General features: G+C 53.3%; 1 protein-coding gene across 1 annotated transcript in view; it reads right to left on the bottom strand.

Moving 5' to 3' along the window:
• The window catches only part of ABLIM1 (actin binding LIM protein 1), a 331013-nt gene that overhangs the window by 70482 nt on the left and 239850 nt on the right, over positions 1 to 20681 (bottom strand). The window contains exon 8 of the mRNA XM_075348153.1: positions 12412 to 12470. Coding sequence (XP_075204268.1) covers positions 12412 to 12470 — 59 coding nt within the window. The remainder of the gene's footprint in view (positions 1 to 12411; positions 12471 to 20681) is intronic.

The raw sequence follows: 20681 nt of genomic DNA, 5'->3' as shown, positions 1-20681 counted from the left end.
ATTACAGGGGGTGCAGTGTACACCAAGAAGAGGGGCTCATTACAGGGGGGTGCAGTGTACACCAAGAAGAGGGGCTCATTACAGGGGGGTGCAGTGTACACCAAGAAGAGGGGCTCATTATAGGGGGGTGCAGTGTACACCAAGAAGAGGGGCTCATTACAGGGGGGACATAGTGTACACCAAGAAGAGGGGCTCATTACAGGGGGGTGCAGTTTACACCAAGAAGAGGGGCTCATTACAGGGGGACGTAGTGTACACCAAGAAGAGGGGCTTATTACAGGGGGGGCAGTGTACACCAAGAAGAGGGGCTCATTACAGGGGGGTGCAGTGTACACCAAGAAGAGGGGCTCATTACAGGGGGACGTAGTGTACACCAAGAAAAGGGGCTCATTACAGGGGGGTGCAGTGTACACCAAGAAGAGGGGCTCATTACAGGGGGGTGCAGTTTACACCAAGAAGAGGGGCTCATTACAGGGGGACGTAGTGTACACCAAGAAGAGGGGCTCATTACAGGGGGGGCAGTGTACACCAAGAAGAGGGGCTCATTACAGGGGGACGTAGTGTACACCAAGAAAAGGGGCTCATTACAGGGGGGTGCAGTGTACACCAAGAAGAGGGGCTCATTACAGGGGGGTGCAGTGTACACCAAGAAGAGGGGCTCATTACAGGGGGGTGCAGTGGACACCAAGAAGAGGGACTCATTACAGGGGGACGTAGTGTACACCAAGAAGAGGGGCTCATTACGGGGGGGTGCAGTGTACACCAAGAAGAGGGGCTCATTACAGGGGGGACATAGTGTACACCAAGAAGAGGGGCTCATTACAGGGGGGTGCAGTGTACACCAAGAAGAGGGGCTCATGACAGGGGGTGCAGTGTACACCAAGAAGAGGGGCTCATTACAGGGGGTGCAGTGTACACCAAGAAGAGGGGCTCATTACAGGGGGTGCAGTGTACACCAAGAAGAGGGGTTCATTACAGGGGGGTGCAGTGTACACCAAGAAGAGGGGCTCATTAAAGGGGGGTGCAGTGTACACCAAGAAGAGGGGCTCATTACAGGGGGGTGCAGTGTACACCAAGAAGAGGGGCTCATTACAGGGGGGACATAGTGTACACCAAGAAGAGGGGCTCATTACAGGGGGTGCAGTGTACACCAAGAAGAGGGGCTCATTACAGGGGGTGCAGTGTACACCAAGAAGAGGGGTTCATTACAGGGGGGTGCAGTGTACACCAAGAAGAGAGGCTCATTACAGGGGGACGTAGTGTACACCAAGAAGAGGGGCTCATTACAGGGGGGTGCAGTGTACACCAAGAAGAGGGGCTCATTACAGGGGGACGTAGTGTACACCAAGAAGAGGGGCTCATTACAGGGGGGACATAGTGTACACCAAGAAGAGGGGCTCATTACAGGGGGTGCAGTGTACACCAAGAAGAGGGGCTCATTACAGGGGGGTGCAGTGTACACCAAGAAGAGGGGCTCATTACAGGGGGGTGCAGTGTACACCAAGAAGAGGGGCTCATTACAGGGGGGACGTAGTGTACAACAAGAAGAGGGGCTCATTACAGGGGGGACGTAGTGTACACCAAGAAGAGGGGCTCATTACAGGGGGGACGTAGTGTACAACAAGAAGAGGGGCTCATTACAGGGGGGACGTAGTGTACACCAAGAAGAGGGGCTCATTACAGGGGGTGCAGTGTACACCAAGAAGAGGGGCTCATTACAGGGGGGTGCAGTGTACACCAAGAAGAGGGGCTCATTACAGGGGGGTGCAGTGTACACCAAGAAGAGGGGCTCATTACAGGGGGACGTAGTGTACACCAAGAAGAGGGGCTCATTACAGGGGGGTGCAGTGTACACCAAGAAGAGGGGCTCATTACAGGGGGGTGCAGTGTACACCAAGAAGAGGGGCTCATTACAGGGGGGTGCAGTGTACACCAAGAAGAGGGGCTCATTACAGGGGGGTGCAGTGTACACCAAGAAGAGGGGCTCATTACAGGGGGGTGCAGTGTACACCAAGAAGAGGGGCTCATTACAGGGGGGTGCAGTGTACACCAAGAAGAGGGGCTCATTACAGGGGGGGCAGTGTACACCAAGAAGAGGGACTCATTACAGGGGGGACATAGTGTACACCAAGAAGAGGGGCTCATTACAGGGGGGTGCAGTGTACACCAAGAAGAGGGGCTCATTACAGGGGGGGTGCAGTGTACACCAAGAAGAGGGGCTCATTACAGGGGGTGCAGTGTACACCAAGAAGAGGGGCTCATTACAGGGGGGTGCAGTGTACACCAAGAAGAGGGGCTCATTACAGGGGGGTGCAGTGTACACCAAGAAGAGGGGCTCATTACAGGGGGGCAGTGTACACCAAGAAGAGGGGCTCATTACAGGGGGGACGTAGTGTACAACAAGAAGAGGGGCTCATTACATGGGGGTGCAGTGTACACCAAGAAGAGGGGCTCATTACAGGGGGGACGTAGTGTACACCAAGAAGAGGGGCTCATTACAGGGGGGTGCAGTGTACACCAAGAAGAGGGGCTCATTACAGGGGGGACGTAGTGTACAACAAGAAGAGGGGCTCATTACAGGGGGGACGTAGTGTACACCAAGAAGAGGGGCTCATTACAGGGGGGTGCAGTGTACACCAAGAAGAGGGGCTCATTACAGGGGGGACGTAGTGTACAACAAGAAGAGGGGCTCATTACAGGGGGGACGTAGTGTACAACAAGAAGAGGGACTCATTACAGGGGGGTGCAGTGTACAACAAGAAGAGGGGCTCATTACAGGGGGGACGTAGTGTACACCAAGAAGAGGGGCTCATTACAGGGGGGTGCAGTGTACACCAAGAAGAGGGGCTCATTACAGGGGGGACGTAGTGTACAACAAGAAGAGGGGCTCATTACAGGGGGGACGTAGTGTACACCAAGAAGAGGGGCTCATTACAGGGGGTGCAGTGTACACCAAGAAGAGGGGCTCATTACAGGGGGGTGCAGTGTACACCAAGAAGAGGGGCTCATTACAGGGGGGTGCAGTGTACACCAAGAAGAGGGGCTCATTATAGGGGGGTGCAGTGTACACCAAGAAGAGGGGCTCATTACAGGGGGGACATAGTGTACACCAAGAAGAGGGGCTCATTACAGGGGGGTGCAGTTTACACCAAGAAGAGGGGCTCATTACAGGGGGACGTAGTGTACACCAAGAAGAGGGGCTCATTACAGGGGGGGCAGTGTACACCAAGAAGAGGGGCTCATTACAGGGGGACGTAGTGTACACCAAGAAGAGGGGCTCATTACAGGGGGGTGCAGTGGACACCAAGAAGAGGGACTCATTACAGGGGGACGTAGTGTACACCAAGAAGAGGGGCTCATTACGGGGGGGTGCAGTGTACACCAAGAAGAGGGGCTCATTACAGGGGGGACATAGTGTACACCAAGAAGAGGGGCTCATTACAGGGGGGTGCAGTGTACACCAAGAAGAGGGGCTCATGACAGGGGGTGCAGTGTACACCAAGAAGAGGGGCTCATTACAGGGGGTGCAGTGTACACCAAGAAGAGGGGCTCATTACAGGGGGTGCAGTGTACACCAAGAAGAGGGGTTCATTACAGGGGGGTGCAGTGTACACCAAGAAGAGGGGCTCATTACAGGGGGGTGCAGTGTACACCAAGAAGAGGGGCTCATTACAGGGGGTGCAGTGTACACCAAGAAGAGGGGCTCATTACAGGGGGTGCAGTGTACACCAAGAAGAGGGGTTCATTACAGGGGGGTGCAGTGTACACCAAGAAGAGGGGCTCATTACAGGGGGGACATAGTGTACACCAAGAAGAGGGGCTCATTACAGGGGGTGCAGTGTACACCAAGAAGAGGGGCTCATTACAGGGGGTGCAGTGTACACCAAGAAGAGGGGTTCATTACAGGGGGGTGCAGTGTACACCAAGAAGAGGGGCTCATTACAGGGGGGACATAGTGTACACCAAGAAGAGGGGCTCATTACAGGGGGTGCAGTGTACACCAAGAAGAGGGGCTCATTACAGGGGGGTGCAGTGTACACCAAGAAGAGGGGCTCATTACAGGGGGGACATAGTGTACACCAAGAAGAGGGGCTCATTACAGGGGGTGCAGTGTACACCAAGAAGAGGGGCTCATTACAGGGGGGTGCAGTGTACACCAAGAAGAGGGACTCATTACAGGGGGACGTAGTGTACACCAAGAAGAGGGGCTCATTACGGGGGGGTGCAGTGTACACCAAGAAGAGGGGCTCATTACAGGGGGTGCAGTGTACACCAAGAAGAGGGGTTCATTACAGGGGGGTGCAGTGTACACCAAGAAGAGGGGCTCATTACAGGGGGACGGACGTAGTGTACACCAAGAAGAGGGGCTCATTACAGGGGGGTGCAGTGTACACCAAGAAGAGGGGCTCATTACAGGGGGACGTAGTGTACACCAAGAAGAGGGGCTCATTACAGGGGGGACATAGTGTACACCAAGAAGAGGGGCTCATTACAGGGGGTGCAGTGTACACCAAGAAGAGGGGTTCATTACAGGGGGGTGCAGTGTACACCAAGAAGAGGGGCTCATTACAGGGGGTGCAGTGTACACCAAGAAGAGGCGCTCATTACAGGGGGGTGCAGTGTACACCAAGAAGAGGGGCTCATTACAGGGGGTGCAGTGTACACCAATAAGAGGGGCTCATTACAGGGGGTGCAGTGTACACAAAGAAGAGGGGCTCATTACAGGGGGGGCAGTGTACACCAAGAAGAGGGGCTCATTACAGGGGGGCAGTGTACACTAAGAAGAGGGGCTCATTACAGGGGGTGCAGTGTACACCAAGAAGAGGGGCTCATTACAGGGGGGTGCAGTGTACACCAAGAAGAGGGGTTCATTACAGGGGGGTGCAGTGTACACCAAGAAGAGTGGTTCATTACAGGGGGGTGCAGTGTACACCAAGAAGAGTGGCTCATTACAGGGGGTGCAGTGTATACCAAGAAAAGGGGCTCATTACAGGGGGACGCAGTGTACACCAAGAAGAGGGGCTCATTACAGGGGGGGCAGTGTACACCAAGAAGAGGGGCTCATTACAGGGGGTGCAGTGTACACCAAGAAGAGGGGCTCATTACAGGGGGTGCAGTGTACACCAAGAAGAGGGGCTCATTACAGGGGGGTGCAGTGTAAACCAAGAAGAGGGGCTCATTACAGGGGGGTGCAGTGTACACCAAGAAGAGGGGCTCATTACAGGGGGGTTGCAGTGTACACCAAGAAGAGGGGCTCATTACAGGGGGTGCAGTGTACACCAAGAAGAGGGGCTCATTACAGGGGGGGCAGTGTACACCAAGAAGAGGGGCTCATGACAGGGGGGTGCAGTGTACACCAAGAAGAGGGGCTCATGACAGGGGGGTGCAGTGTACACCAAGAAGAGGGGCTCATTACAGGGGGGTGCAGTGTACACCATGAAGAGGGAGGTGTTTGCCGGTGTAATCAGAGACAATGCAGCAGGACCTGGGGGAGGGGCCGTTGTGATTTCAGCTCTGGGGCCCCTGACATATATCAGTGTGATCTGTGGAGAGGGGGCGCAGCTTTTCCCTCCGGGGATTCGTGCATGTTGTTCCTGAGCACAGCGCGGTTCGGCCCCGTCTCCAGGCTGAGGTCACACATTTTGGGGCGAGGACCTGCGCACGCCCTCTGCACATTCACACTCCGCTCACTAAGCCAAAAGAAATCTGAGACGATAATTATATGAGATATGAAGTAAGAAACGGAGAAAATATCCGGGAACGACCCAGAGGGTCAGCGAGGGGCCACATTCCCCCCATACACAGCATTCAGTCAGCGATCATCCCAGCTGAAATCTCCCAGCATCCCCTGCTGTCACAATGTCTGCACAGGCACAGCTCTGGTGGTGCGCAGCCTATTACAGCCTGCGGGAGGCGGTAATTAAAATGACAACGCCCCCTGACCATAATCCTACGCGGGGGACCGACCTCGCACCGCGCCATGTGACCAGCCCCCTCCGCCGCCATCTTTACTTCTCGTACAGTCGGTCACACTCGACAATTGTGAGTTAGATGTCACTCGTGAAAACAAAGCAACAAGTGGATCAGCAGCCAATCAGAGTGCAGCACCCCCCCCTTCCCCCCGACTGCACCTCCCCACCCCCCGAAAACACACCCCCCCCCCCGCCCCCGAGGCATCACAGTGTAGCAGTATAATCACAGTTCAGAAAGCAGTGGAGAGCGCTGAGATCAGACGTGGGACGCAGCACAGTACCTTCCTCTGCATGAACCCGGGGAAAAATAACGGAAACCGCTGCAGAAAAAGAAGACATCACTAAGGGAGGTAGATCAAGCCCAAGACATGGACAGGATCTTATGTATCTCTGTATACAGGGAGCTCCCCCTAGTGGTGGCTACAGACAGGATCTTATCATGTATCTCTGTATACAGGGAGCTCCCCCTAGTGGTGGCTGCAGACAGAATCTTATCATGTATCTCTGTATACAGAGAGCTCCCCCTAGTGGTGGCTGCAGACAGGATCTTATCATGTATCTCTGTATACAGGGAGCTCCCCCTAGTGGTGACTGCAGACAGGATCTTATCATGTATCTCTGTATACAGGGAGCTCCCCCTAGTGGTGACTGCAGACAGGATCTTATCATGTATCTCTGTATACAGGGAGCTCCCTCTAGTGGTGGCTGCAGACAGGATCTTATCATGTATCTCTGTATACAGGGAGCTCCCCCTAGTGGTGGCTGCAGACAGGATCTTATGTATCTCTGTATACAGGGAGCTCCCCCTAGTGGTGTCTGCAGACAGGATCTTATCATGTATCTCTGTATACAGGGAGCTCCCCCTAGTGGTGGCTGCAGACAGGATCTTATCATGTATCTCTGTATACAGGGAGCTCCCCCTAGTGGTGGCTGCAGACAGGATCTTATCATGTATCTCTGTATACAGGGAGCTCCCCCTACTGGTGGCTGCAGACAGGATCTTATCATGTATCTCTGTATACAGGGAGCTCCCCCTAGTGGTGACTGCAGACAGGATCTTATCATGTATCTCTGTATACAGGGAGCTCCCCCTAGTGGTGTCTGCAGACAGGATCTTATCATGTATCTCTGTATACAGGGAGCTCCCCCTAGTGGAGGCTGCAGACAGAATCTTATGTATCTCTGTATACAGGGAGCTCCCTCTAGTGGTGGCTGCAGACAGGATCTTATCATGTATCTCTGTATACAGGGAGCTCCCCCTAGTGGAGGCTGCAGACAGAATCTTATGTATCTCTGTATACAGGGAGCTCCCTCTAGTGGTGGCTGCAGACAGGATCTTATCATGTATCTCTGTATACAGGGAGCTCCCCCTAGTGGTGACTGCAGACAGGATCTTATCATGTATCTCTGTATACAGGGAGCTCCCCCTAGTGGTGGCTGCAGACAGGATCTTATCATGTATCTCTGTATACAGGGAGCTCCCCCTAGTGGTGGCTGCAGACAGGATCTTATCATGTATCTCTGTATACAGGGAGCTCCCCCTAGTGGTGGCTGCAGACAGGATCTTATCATGTATCTCTGTATACAGGGAGCTTCCCCTAGTGGTGGCTGCAGACAGGATCTTATCATGTATCTCTGTATACAGGGAGCTCCCCCTAGTGGTGGCTGCAGACAGGATCTTATCATGTACCTCTGTATACAGGGAGCTCCCCCTAGTGGTGGCTGCAGACAGGATCTTATCATGTATCTCTGTATACAGGGAGCTCCCTCTAGTGGTGGCTGCAGACAAAATCTTATCATGTATCTCTGTATACAGGGAGCTTCCCCTAGTGGTGGCTGCAGACAGGATCTTATCATGTATCTCAGTATATAGGGAGCTCCCCCTAGTGGTGGCTGCAGACAAGATCTTATCATGTATCTCTGTATACAGGGAGCTCCCCCTAGTGGTGGCTGCAGACAGGGTCTGATCATGTATCTCTGTATACAGGAAACTCCCCCTAGTGGTGACTGCAGACAGGATCTTATCATGTATCTCTGTATACAGGGAGCTCCCCCTAGTGGTGACTGCAGACAGGATCGTATCATGTATCTCTGTATACAGGGAGCTCCCCCTAGTGGTGGCTGCAGACAGGATCTTATCATGTGTCTCTGTATACAGGGAGCTCCCCCTAGTGGTGGCTGCAGACAGGATCTTATCATGTATCTCTGTATACAGGGAGCTCCCTCTAGTGGTGGCTGCAGACAGGATCTTATCATGTATTTCTGTATACAGGGAGCTCCCCCTAGTGGTGGCTGCAGACAGGATCTTATCATGTATCTCTGTATACAGGGAGCTCCCCCTAGTGGTGGCTGCAGACAGGATCTTATCATGTATCTCTGTATACAGGGAGCTCCCCCTAGTGGTGACTGCAGACAGGATCTTATCATGTATCTCTGTATACAGGGAGCTCCCCCTAGTGGTGGCTGCAGACAGGATCTTATCATGTATCTCTGTATACAGGGAGCTCCCCCTAGTGGTGACTGCAGACAGGATCTTATCATGTATGTCTGTATACAGGGAGCTCCCCCTAGTGGTGGCTGCAGACAGGATCTTATCATGTATCTCTGTATACAGGGAGCTCCCCCTAGTGGTAGCTGTAGACAGGATCTTATCATGTATCTCTGTATACAGGGAGCTCCCTCTAGTGGTGACTGCAGACAGGATCTTATCATGTATCTCTGTATACAGGGAGCTCCCCCTAGTGGTGACTGCAGACAGGATCTTATCATGTATCTCTGTATACAGGGAGCTCCCCCTAGTGGTGGCTGCAGACAGGATCTTATCATGTATCTCTGTATACAGGGAGCTCCCCCTAGTGGTGGCTGCAGACAGGATCTTATCATGTATCTCTGTATACAGGGAGCTCCCCCTAGTGGTGACTGCAGACAGGATCTTATCATGTATCTCTGTATACAGGGAGCTCCCCCTAGTGGTGGCTGCAGACAGGATCTTATGTATCTCTGTATACAGGGAGCTCCCCCTAGTGGTGACTGCAGACAGGATCTTATCATGTATCTCTGTATACAGGGAGCTCCCCCTAGTGGTGGCTGCAGACAGGATCTTATCATGTATCTCTGTATACAGGGAGCTCCCCCTAGTGGTGACTGCAGACAGGATCTTATCATGTATCTCTGTATACAGGGAGCTCCCCCTAGTGGTGGCTGCAGACAGGATCTTATCATGTATCTCTGTATACAGGGAGCTCCCCCTAGTGGTGACTGCAGACAGGATCTTATCATGTATGTCTGTATACAGGGAGCTCCCCCTAGTGGTGGCTGCAGACAGGATCTTATCATGTATCTCTGTATACAGGGAGCTCCCCCTAGTGGTGGCTGCAGACAGGATCTTATCATGTATCTCTGTATACAGGGAGCTCCCCCTAGTGGTGACTGCAGACAGGATCTTATCATGTATCTCTGTATACAGGGAGCTCCCCCTAGTGGTGGCTGCAGACAGGATCTTATCATGTATCTCTGTATACAGGGAGCTCCCCCTAGTGGTGGCTGCAGACAGGATCTTATCATGTATCTCTGTATACAGGGAGCTCCCCCTAGTGGTGGCTGCAGACAGGATCTTATCATGTATCTCTGTATACAGGGAGCTCCCCCTAGTGGTGGCTGTAGACACAATTGATATAATTCTACAAGAATCTCTGAGCTGTGACTGTGATAATTCTACACTTAGATTTATATATAAAATTGACTTGTTGCCATAACATGGAGCAGAAGAATAAAATGCCCTTGAACATTAAGCATCAGCTTTTTCGGGCTTTTTAGTTTTCCGAACAGAGAGACAGATCTGATTGTCACTGGATCCAGGAGATCGTCCGGATTTCCCATCAGCAGAAATATTTAGAGAATTTACAAAATATTATAAACCAGAAAAGGGCAGAGATCATGTGTTACTGGAGCTGGCCCAATACTGGGGATACAGCCCCATACAGCGGGGAGGGCAGCCGTGACCTCTCGGAGTGTCAGCTCTGTGGGTCAGGGGATCGGGTGCCCGGTATTCTGTCTCATTCTGGTCACACGAGCATCATCATAATGTAATATATTATCTCCAGCGCTGTGCAGCCGCCAACAGCTGAGGCGCAGAACACTGACCTGTGTTGTGACCCGCAGAGAACACCGAGTCACGAGCGATTGCCAGAACCCACGGCCCGGCACAAATCTATGTATTGTTCTATATACAGTGGATACGGAAAGTATTCACACCCCTTTACATTTTTCACTCTTTGTTTCTTTGCAGCCATTTGGTACATTTTTTCTCATTAATGTGCACTCTGCCCCATCCCCCATCCCCCGTCCCCCATCTTGTCAGAAAAATAACAGAAATGTAGAATTTTTTTCAAATTTATTAAACAGGAAAACTGAAATCTCCCATGGTCATAAGTATTCATCCCCTTTGCTCAGTATATCACATGGTCATAAGTATTCAGCCCCTTTGCTCAGTATATCACATGGTGATAAGTATTCAGCCCCTTTGCTCCGTATATCACATGGTCATAAGTATTCAGCCCCTTTGCTCAGTATATCACATGGTGATAAGTATTCAGCCCCTTTGCTCAGTATATCACATGGTGATAAGTATTCAGCCCCTTTGCTCAGTATAACACATGGTGATAAGTATTCAGCCCCTTTGCTCAGTATAACACATGGTGATAAGTATTCAGCCCCTTTGCTCCGTATATCACATGGTCATAAGTATTCAGCCCCTTTGCTCAGTATATCACATGGTGATAAGTATTCAGACCCTTTGCTCAGACACTCATATGTAAGTCACATGCTGTCCATTTCCTTGGGATCCTCCTTGAGATGGTTCTCCTCCTTCATTGGAGTGCAGATGTGTGTAATTACACTGATAGGACGTGATTTGGAAAGGCGCACACCTGTCTATATAAGACCTCAGAGCTCACACTGCATGTCACACCAAATGAGGATCATGAGGTCAAAGGAACTGCCCAAGGAGCTCAGAGACAGAATTGTGGCAAGGCACAGATCTGGCCAAGGTTACAAAAGAATTTATGCAGTACTCAAGGTTCCTAAGAGCACAGTGGCCTCCATAATCCTTAGATGGAAGAAGTTTGGGAGCACCAGAACTCCTCCTAGACCCGGCCGTCCAGCCAAACTGAGCAATCGTGGGAGAAGAGCCTTGGTGAGAGGTAAAAAAGAACCCCAAGATCACTGCGGCTGAGCTCCAGAGATGCAGTAGGGGGATGGGAGAAAGTTCCACAAAGTCCCCTATCACTGCAGCCTCCACCAGTCGGGCCTTTATGGCAGAGTGGCCCGACGGATGCCTCTCCCCAGTGCAAGACATATGAAATCCGCAGAGAGTTTGCAAAAAAAACACATGAAGGATCCCAGACTATGAGAAATAAGATTCTCTGCTCTGATGAGACGAAGATAGAACTTTCTGGTGATATTTCTAAGCGGTATGTGTGGAGAAAACCAGGCACTGCTCATCACCTGCCCAACACAATCCCCACAGTGAGACATGGTGGAGGCAGCATCATGCTATGGGGGCAGGGACAGGACGACTGGTTACAAATGAAGGAAATCTGAATGCGGCCAAGTACAGAGATATCCTGGAAGAAAACTTCCTCCAGATGCTCTGGACCTCAGACTTGGCTGAAGCTTCACCTTCCAACAAGACAATGACCCTAAGCACACAGCTAAAATAATAAAGGAGCAGCTTCAGAACAAATCTGTGACCATTCCTGACCGGCCCAGCCAGAGCCCTGACCTAAACCCAACTGAGCATCTCTGAAGAGACCTGAAAATGGCGTCCACCAACGTTCACCATCCAACCTGACGGAACTGGAGAGGATCTGCAAGGAAGAATGGCCGAGGATCCCCAAATCCAGGATCCCAAGAAGACTCATGGCTGCACTAGCCCAAAAGGGAGGGTGCCTCTACTCAATACTGAGCAAAGGGGCTGAATACTTATCACCATGGGATATACTGAGCAAAGGGGCTGAATACTTATGACCATTGTATATACTGAGCAAAGGGGCTGAATACTTATGACTATGTGATATTTCAGTTTTTCTTGTTTTAAAAATTTGCAAAAATTTCTAAATTTCTGTTTTTTTCTGTCAAGATGGGGGCAGAGTGTACATTAATAAGAATTTACCAAATGGCTGCAATGAAACAAAGAGGGAAAAATGTAACGGGGTGGGAAAACTTTCCGTACCCACTGTAAGAATTACCAAAGAATGATCCATCATCATAGACAGAAGGATGGATAATAGATAATATATAGATAATAGATAATAAATAGATAATAGATAATATATAGATAATAGATAATAAATAGATAATAGATAATATATAGATAATAGATAATAAATAGATAATATATAGATAATAGATAATAGGTGACAGTATCCTTGTCTCTTACCCGCTGCTTCTCCTCGGATTTGCTCGTCTGCTTACAGTCCGGGTGCCAGACGGTGGAGCCTGTGGAGGGAGCAGAGGACGCGGTGGGTGTTTACTCGGTGGTTACAGTCATATTTGTTTTTCTCCACGTCCTTAGTTTTGGCCTCATCTGTGTGTGACGCTGCAGTTCTCGTTTCTGCTCCTCATTAGTCAGAGCGCGGCTGATATAACCCCTGTACCTGCTCCTGAGCGGTCTGATGTCCGTTTAGGTGGTGCCCCCATTCTGCTGTTTAGTAGGTGGCGCCCCCATTCTGCTGTTTACTAGGTGGCGCCCCCATCCTGTTGTTTAGTAGGTGGTGCCCCTGTGAGGCAAATCCCGGGATATGAAGATGAATTATGACTCCAGTCATAATCCCTCATCACTCCCTGGCAGTGCCCCCTCCCTTCTTGTTCTCAGTGTTCCACTTACACCTCCATGGCCATGTCCTGTGATATGGAAATTAGGTGGCTTGGGGACAATGGACACAGGATGACTCCCTGCCGTGACCCTGTAGTGGGGGCTGCTAGCTAGTTAGCAAGGCTATGGAAATAGCCAGACAGAACGACTCCAGTAAAAAATGGTTCATATCTCGCAAGCCATATTTCCGATAAATATGGCAACCATAAAAATGGTGTCTCCGCATGCGGACGATGCCGGCACACCCTTTTTATGGGAGCAGGACATTGGGAAATGCCCCAGGCGTGATATCAGCCAATGGGGAACTGGCAGACAGGTCATGAGTCCCCTCGTTCTGTAGCTAAATTCATAACTGTCACAATGAGAGCATTGGCGTCCGCCTACGACGCTCCCAGGCAAAGTTATGGCCCATATTCCATGTTGTGGATTGTCCATAACTCAAGCCAGGGGTGGAGCAGTGCTCCCTCTGAGGTCACTAAGGTAGGAGGGGACCTGGATTTGCCCAGGTTGATAACCCTACTTCGGCCATTTTCCAGTGTTCTTCTCGCTGGGGGCACGTGTAGGAAACATCTGTGGGAGTTCCTAGAAACCTGGTCTACAGCGCCCCCCTGTGGCCAGACGCAACAAGGTAACTGCTGGAACTGTGTATGCCTGTTTGTAACCCATGCTTTGATTGTAACTGTACTCTGACATATGTATATTCTGTAGATTCCCTATTGTATATATTGTAGTTTCTAGTGTGGCTTTAGGCTGATTAAATTATATAATTAATCTTGGGCTGTTCTGTTATCTCGATCTTGAATCCCACGTCTGTGTGTTCGGCTAATAGTTACCGTAAATCGGTTGGTGGCAGCGAATTGTGCCAAGGATTATTGTGGGGAGGCCAGTGAGATTCGGGGAGATTTTATATATTCCGCCCGCGGAGGTCGGGGGAATATATACCTTACTCTCACCGGGGACCCTTCAATAATCGGCATAAGTAGTATAGCGGCCTCCTTGCTTATGGTCGGGCAATTCCATAATTGGCCTGACTATAAGAGGGGCGCTAGAGAGCGCGTCACGTGCTCTGTCTGTCGGTCGGGAGGTATAAAGGAGGGGTGACCCCCACTTGTTACCCCCCGATTGTGACGTACTGGTAGCCAGCGCGGGGGGATTTCTGAGTGACCCCCCCGGTGGTTTGTGACATATTGGTGGCATAGCGGTGGGATCGAGATAATAGTGTGTGTGAGTGTGAGACCCATACTCCCAGACACTAAAGACTGCCTGCAGCAGCTGTGGCTGCTGGGGTCTTCAGACTAGCTCAACACTAGAGTGTCAGAGTGCAGATACTGTAAGGTGTGTGGAGGCATCAGGTGTCAGTTCTGTGTCAGTGACCAAAAGTCTGCAAGAATGGCTGATGGCACCAGGAGCAGAGCTATGCAACTGGCCAATGCTAAGGCAGGAGCCGAAGAGAGGGAGGACGGTGCTGTGGACAGCAATGAGGAGGTTGCCCACGAGTCCTCCAGGAGCTCGACGCCAGAAAACCGTTCTGCCGAGGACATTGCGCAACCTGGCACTGCTGGACAAGATGAGGAGGAGCTCACCCAAGGTTCCTCAACGAGCCAGATGCCAGCCCTCCGCTCTGAAAGGGACAGTGAATCGCCTAGCTCTGCAGCGTGCCGCAGATCACCACGTGCCATTCCACCGAGCCTGGGAGGCTCGGATAGCCTTCTTCAAATGGCTATGGCCCTTCTCCAGGCTGGAGACCAGAAGGGCTACAAGGAACTCCTGGCAGAGCGCAGGGCAGAGCGGCAGGCAGCGCGTGACGCTGAGGCTGCGGAGCGGCACGCAGAGCGTGAGGCTGCGGAGCGAGAGCGGCAGGCAGCGCGTGAAGAGCGAGAGCGACAGGCAGACCGTGACTACCAGCTGCAGCTAGCTCAGCTCCGGCCCTCATCAGCCACATGTGACCTTCGAGACACCAAACTTCCAAAGGTCCGTGTTGAGGACTTCCCAGTGCTGGAGAAGGATGGAGACTTGGACTCTTTCTTGACTGCTTTTGAACGGACTTGCTTGCAGCACCATCTGGACAAGGACCAGTGGGCCAATTACCTGACCCCCCGTTTAAGGGGTAAGGCCCTGGATATCCTTGGGGACTTGCCTGCTGAGGCAGATCAGGGCTACGACACCATCAAGCGGGCCCTGATCCAACAGTACAACCTCACTCCAGAGTCCTACCGCAAGAAGTTCCGGAGCCTACAGAAGGGACCAAAGGACTCCTGGGCTGACCACCGGCGGGCACTTGCCCGAGCTGCCGACCACTGGACCCAAGGCCTGCAGCTTTCCACCGGACCGGAGATCCTGGACTTGTTCATCACGGAGCAACTCTTGTGGAACTGCCCTGAGGATCTCCGCCAGTTCATCCGAGACCAGAAGCCAAAGGGGTCCACGGCTACAGCTGCCCTTGCCGATGACTACACCAACAACCGGGCCCCTGAGGCCAGGAGAGCGGCCACCAGCAGCACCTGGAGAGGGGGTAAGATGAATTCTGCGACTGCCCCACCTGCCCCTAGACTGCAGGGGGTGTCCCCCTCAACTCCCCTCTCCAGGCCCGTGGCGGAACCAAGACGGTGCCACCAGTGCAACCTACCTGGACACTTCAAGGCCATGTGCCCTCAGCGTCCCAAGGCCCCGGCTCCGTCCCCGTCCCAAGGGCCGCCCAAGGTGTATTGTGTGGGTGGGGGTGGTGGTAGGTCCCTGGACAGCTTCCAACCTGTCACCGTCGGCCGGTCTGTGACCATAGGACTGCGAGACAGCGCCTCGGAGGTGACTCTGGTGCGGCCTGAGATGGTGTCCCCCCAAGACTTGATCCCTGGAAAAACCCTCGCTGTCTCCGGGATTGGAGGCACTGACCCGGCGCTGCCTGTTGCTGACATTTATGTGGACTGGGGCGCAGGGCGGGGGGTGAGGGAGGTGGGGGTAACTGATCGGATCCCTGCAAACGTGCTACTTGGGACAGATTTGGGGCAGATAACCTCCCAGTTTGGGCCCCCCCCAAGGGCTGAACCTTCAGCCCGTACTGACATGACTCCTAACAATGTTAATGTGTTATCTATGAATGATGTAAGGGAGGAGGGAGTGAACTCTGATATTTCTGCTTGCATAGACACCATAGACACACACTCAGCTGCAGCTGTGACAGGGGAGGGGGTCAGAGAAAGGTGTGACAATGCCTCTACAAGTAACCAGCCTGTGAGCTGGGATCTGTTGCCCTCTGCAGGGATAAGCAGAGAGCAGGGTGCTGCAGGGGGAGGACCAGTGTGTGGGGTGGGGGCTACCACAGCAAATGTGAGGTCCCCAGAGATTTCACAGCGGGGTTCTGTTGCTGCAGGAGGGGAACAGGCAGGTGAGATTGGGGCCGGTCCAGGAGCGGAAGTGCTCCCAGGTAAGATCTCGGTGCATGGTTCCCCCACAACCGGGGTGTCAGGAAGCCAGGTAGGTCTGCCTGAACCGGCGACTTGGTCAGGAACGGAGGAGGAGCAGGCACGACCCACGGTCGCAGCGGCTGTGGCCGCTGTCACCCGCAGTGGGAGTGCTGGAAGCCAAGGGGCCTCCCGGAGGTCCGATAGCTCTTCCCCTTCTGACCAAGTGGCAGCCGAGTCAGGTGGAGGCCAGGACACAGGTCCCGGGGTACTGACCGAAGATGTGACAGTCTCGTCGATTCTGGCCACATCTGGTCAGGGGTTTCAGGCAGCGTTAGAAGCTGACGACAGCCTGAAAGCTCTTAAGGAGCAGGCGGCACAGCCTCCCTCGGACTCGGACCCGGAGCGAGTGGTCTGGGACCAAGGACGGCTGTACCGGGCCACGGTCCAGCAGGGCTCACCGGAGGCGTGGCCCAGGGACCGACAGTTGGTGGTACCCTATCCGTTCCGGACGGAGTTGTTGCGGATCGCACATGAGATTCCGATGGCCGGACACCTAGGGATCGCTAAGACCAAGGCCAGGTTAAACCAGCATTTCTACTGGCCAAAAATGGGGACCGATGTGGCTGCCTACTGCCGTTCGTGTGAAACCTGTCAGAGAGTGGGGAAGGCGGGGCCACGCCCCAAAGCCCCACTAGTATCTCTGCCAATCATCGATGAGCCTTTCAGGAGGGTGGCTGTGGATCTGGTCGGCCCGCTGGCCATCCCCAGCAGCTCCGGGAAACGCTTCCTACTGACGGTAGTGGACTATGCCACCCGGTACCCAGAAGCAGTGGCCTTGTCGTCCATTCGGGCTGACAAGGTGGCCACCGCATTGCTGGAGATTTTCTCCCGAGTGGGTTTTCCCCAGGAAATGCTCACTGACCGGGGGACCCAATTCATGTCCCAGCTGATGGAGGCCCTCTGTAAGCAAGTCCAGGTGCGACATCTGGTGGCCAGCCCGCACCATCCACAGACTAATGGCCTGTGCGAGCGGTTCAATGGCACCTTAAAGCAGATGCTTAAGATGTTGGTCGACTCCCATGGGCGTGACTGGGAGCGGTATCTCCCACACCTGTTATTTGCTTACCGGGAGGTTCCACAGGCCTCAACAGGATTCTCACCGTTTGAGCTCCTGTACGGGCGACGTGTGCGGGGCCCCCTGGCTCTGGTGAAAGAGGCTTGGGAAGGGGATTTGGCCACCCCTGGAGTGTCGGTTATCGAGTATGTCATGCGCTTCCGGGACAAAATGCAGGCCTTGACGCAACTGGTACACGACAATATGGCTCAAGCCCAGGCCGATCAGAAGCGTTGGTACGACCAGAACGCTTGTGAGAGGACATACCAAGTGGGTCAAAAGGTGTGGGTACTGGTCCCCGTACCACAGGACAAGCTTCAGGCAGCCTGGGAAGGCCCATACCTCGTGTACCAGCAGCTCAACCCTGTAACGTACCTGGTCACCCTGGACCCTGCCCGTGGAAGGCGGAAGCCCTTCCATGTGAACATGATGAAGGCACATCATGAGCGGGAGGCATGTGCGCTCCCCGTGTGCAACCTGCCCGAGGAGGGAGAAGCGGAAACCCTCTTGGATATGCTAGCCCAGGTTAGGGCAGGCGGATCCATTGAGGATGTGGAGGTTGGCCACCAGCTCTTGGAAGACCAACGGTCCCAGCTGTGGGCCACCCTCCTCCCCTTCCGGGGGTTGTTTACCAACCAGCCCGGAAGGACTGACTTGGCTGTCCATCACGTGGACACTGGGGATCATCCCCCGATCCGGCGTTCAGCATATCGGGTCTCCCTGGAGGTGCAGCAACACATGCGCCAGGAGATTGACGAGATGCTGAAGCTGGGGGTGATCCAGGCATCCAACAGCGCTTGGGCCTCGCCTGTAGTCCTCGTCCCTAAGAAGGACCGAACCACTCGGTTCTGCGTGGACTACAGGGGGCTCAATGCGGTCACGGTCGCCGATGCGTACCCAATGCCACGCATCGATGACCTGCTCGATCAGTTGGCCGGGGCTCAGTACCTGACCATCATGGATCTGAGCCGGGGATATTGGCAGATCCCCCTGACTCGCAAGGCCAGGGAACGCTCTGCCTTTATTACCCCATTTGGACTGTACGAGTCCACGGTGATGCCATTCGGGATGAGGAATGCCCCTGCCACTTTCCAGCGGATGGTCAACACCCTGCTCAAGGGACTTGAAGGGTACGCGGCCGCGTACCTGGATGACATTGCCGTCTTCAGTCCCACCTGGGAGGACCACCTAGAGCATCTAGCACAGGTGCTCAGGCGGATCCACCGGGCAGGTTTGACCATCAAGCCGGGAAAGTGTCAGCTGGCCATGAGCGAGGTCCAGTACCTCGGTCACCGGGTAGGTGGGAGAACACTGAAGCCCGAGCCTGAGAAAGTGGAAGCCATCGCATCCTGGCCCACCCCCAGGACCAAGAAGCAGGTGATGTCCTTCTTGGGGACCGCTGGGTACTATAGGAGGTTTGTTCCATGCTATAGTAGCCTGGCAAAGCCCTTGACGGACCTCACCAAGAAGAAGCTGCCCTCTGCAGTCGATTGGACAATGGACTGCGAGACAGCCTTCCGGGCCCTAAAGGACGCCCTGTCCAGCCCGCCCGTGCTACAGGCAGCCGACTTCACGCGGCCGTTTGTAGTACAGACCGACGCCAGTGACTTCGGCCTCGGTGCGGTGCTCAGCCAGGTGGACTCTGCGAGCCAAGAGCACCCAGTCTTGTACCTGAGCAGGAAGCTGTTACCAAGGGAAGTTGCCTATTCCACGATGGAGAAGGAGTGCCTGGCCATAGTGTGGGCCCTGCAGCGTCTGCAACCCTATCTATACGGGCGCCACTTCATCGTGGAGACGGACCACAATCCCCTCAGCTGGTTGCACACCGTCTCTGGGACGAATGGGCGATTGTTGCGATGGAGCCTTGCGCTCCAGCAATACAACTTCACCATTCGCCACAAAAGGGGCCGTGACCACGGTAACGCAGACGGGCTGTCCCGACAAGGAGAGGTCGCGGACGGGCGCACGGGGGAACACCGGAGTGTGCTGCCCCCTAGCGCCCTCAAAAGGGGGGAGGTGTGAGGCAAATCCCGGGATATGAAGATGAATTATGACTCCAGTCATAATCCCTCATCACTCCCTGGCAGTGCCCCCTCCCTTCTTGTTCTCAGTGTTCCACTTACACCTCCATGGCCATGTCCTGTGATATGGAAATTAGGTGGCTTGGGGACAATGGACACAGGATGACTCCCTGCCGTGACCCTGTAGTGGGGGCTGCTAGCTAGTTAGCAAGGCTATGGAAATAGCCAGACAGAACGACTCCAGTAAAAAATGGTTCATATCTCGCAAGCCATATTTCCGATAAATATGGCAACCATAAAAATGGTGTCTCCGCATGCGGACGATGCTGGCACACCCTTTTTATGGGAGCAGGACATTGGGAAATGCCCCAGGCGTGATATCAGCCAATGGGGAACTGGCAGACAGGTCATGAGTCCCCTCGTTCTGTAGCTAAATTCATAACTGTCACAATGAGAGCATTGGCGTCCGCCTACGACGCTCCCAGGCAAAGTTATGGCCCATATTCCATGTTGTGGATTGTCCATAACTCAAGCCAGGGGTGGAGCAGTGCTCCCTCTGAGGTCACTAAGGTAGGAGGGGACCTGGATTTGCCCAGGTTGATAACCCTACTTCGGCCATTTTCCAGTGTTCTTTTCGCTGGGGGCACGTGTAGGAAACATCTGTGGGAAGGATCCTAGAAACCTGGGTACAGCGCCCCCCTGTGGCCAGACGCAACAAGGTAACTGCTGGAACTGTGTATGCCTGTTTGTAACCCATGCTTTGATTGTAACTGTACTCTGACATATGTATATTCTGTAGATTCCCTATTGTATATATTGTAGTTTCTAGTGTGCTTTAGGCTGATTAAATTATATAATTAATCTTGGGCTGTTCTGTTATCTCGATCTTGAATCCCACGTCTGTGTGTTCGGCTAATAGTTACCGTAAATCGGTTGGTGGCAGCGAATTGTGCCAAGGATTATTGTGGGGAGGCCAGTGAGATTCGGGGAGATTTTATATATTCCGCCCGCGGAGGTCGGGGGAATATATACCTTACTCTCACCGGGGACCCTTCAATAATCGGCATAAGTAGTATAGCGGCCTCCTTGCTTATGGTCGGGCAATTCCATAATTGGCCTGACTATAAGAGGGGCGCTAGAGAGCGCGTCACGTGCTCTGTCTGTCGGTCGGGAGGTATAAAGGAGGGGTGACCCCCACTTGTTACCCCCCGATTGTGACGTACTGGTAGCCAGCGCGGGGGGATTTCTGAGTGACCCCCCCCGGTGGTTTGTGACAGCCCCCATTCTGCTGTTTAGTAG

Source organism: Anomaloglossus baeobatrachus, chromosome 5 (assembly GCF_048569485.1).
Source record: "Anomaloglossus baeobatrachus isolate aAnoBae1 chromosome 5, aAnoBae1.hap1, whole genome shotgun sequence".
Classification (NCBI taxonomy): Eukaryota; Metazoa; Chordata; class Amphibia; order Anura; family Aromobatidae; genus Anomaloglossus; species Anomaloglossus baeobatrachus.
The sequence above is the reverse complement of the archived record's forward strand: the minus strand, read 5'-3'. Positions and strand labels throughout refer to the sequence as shown.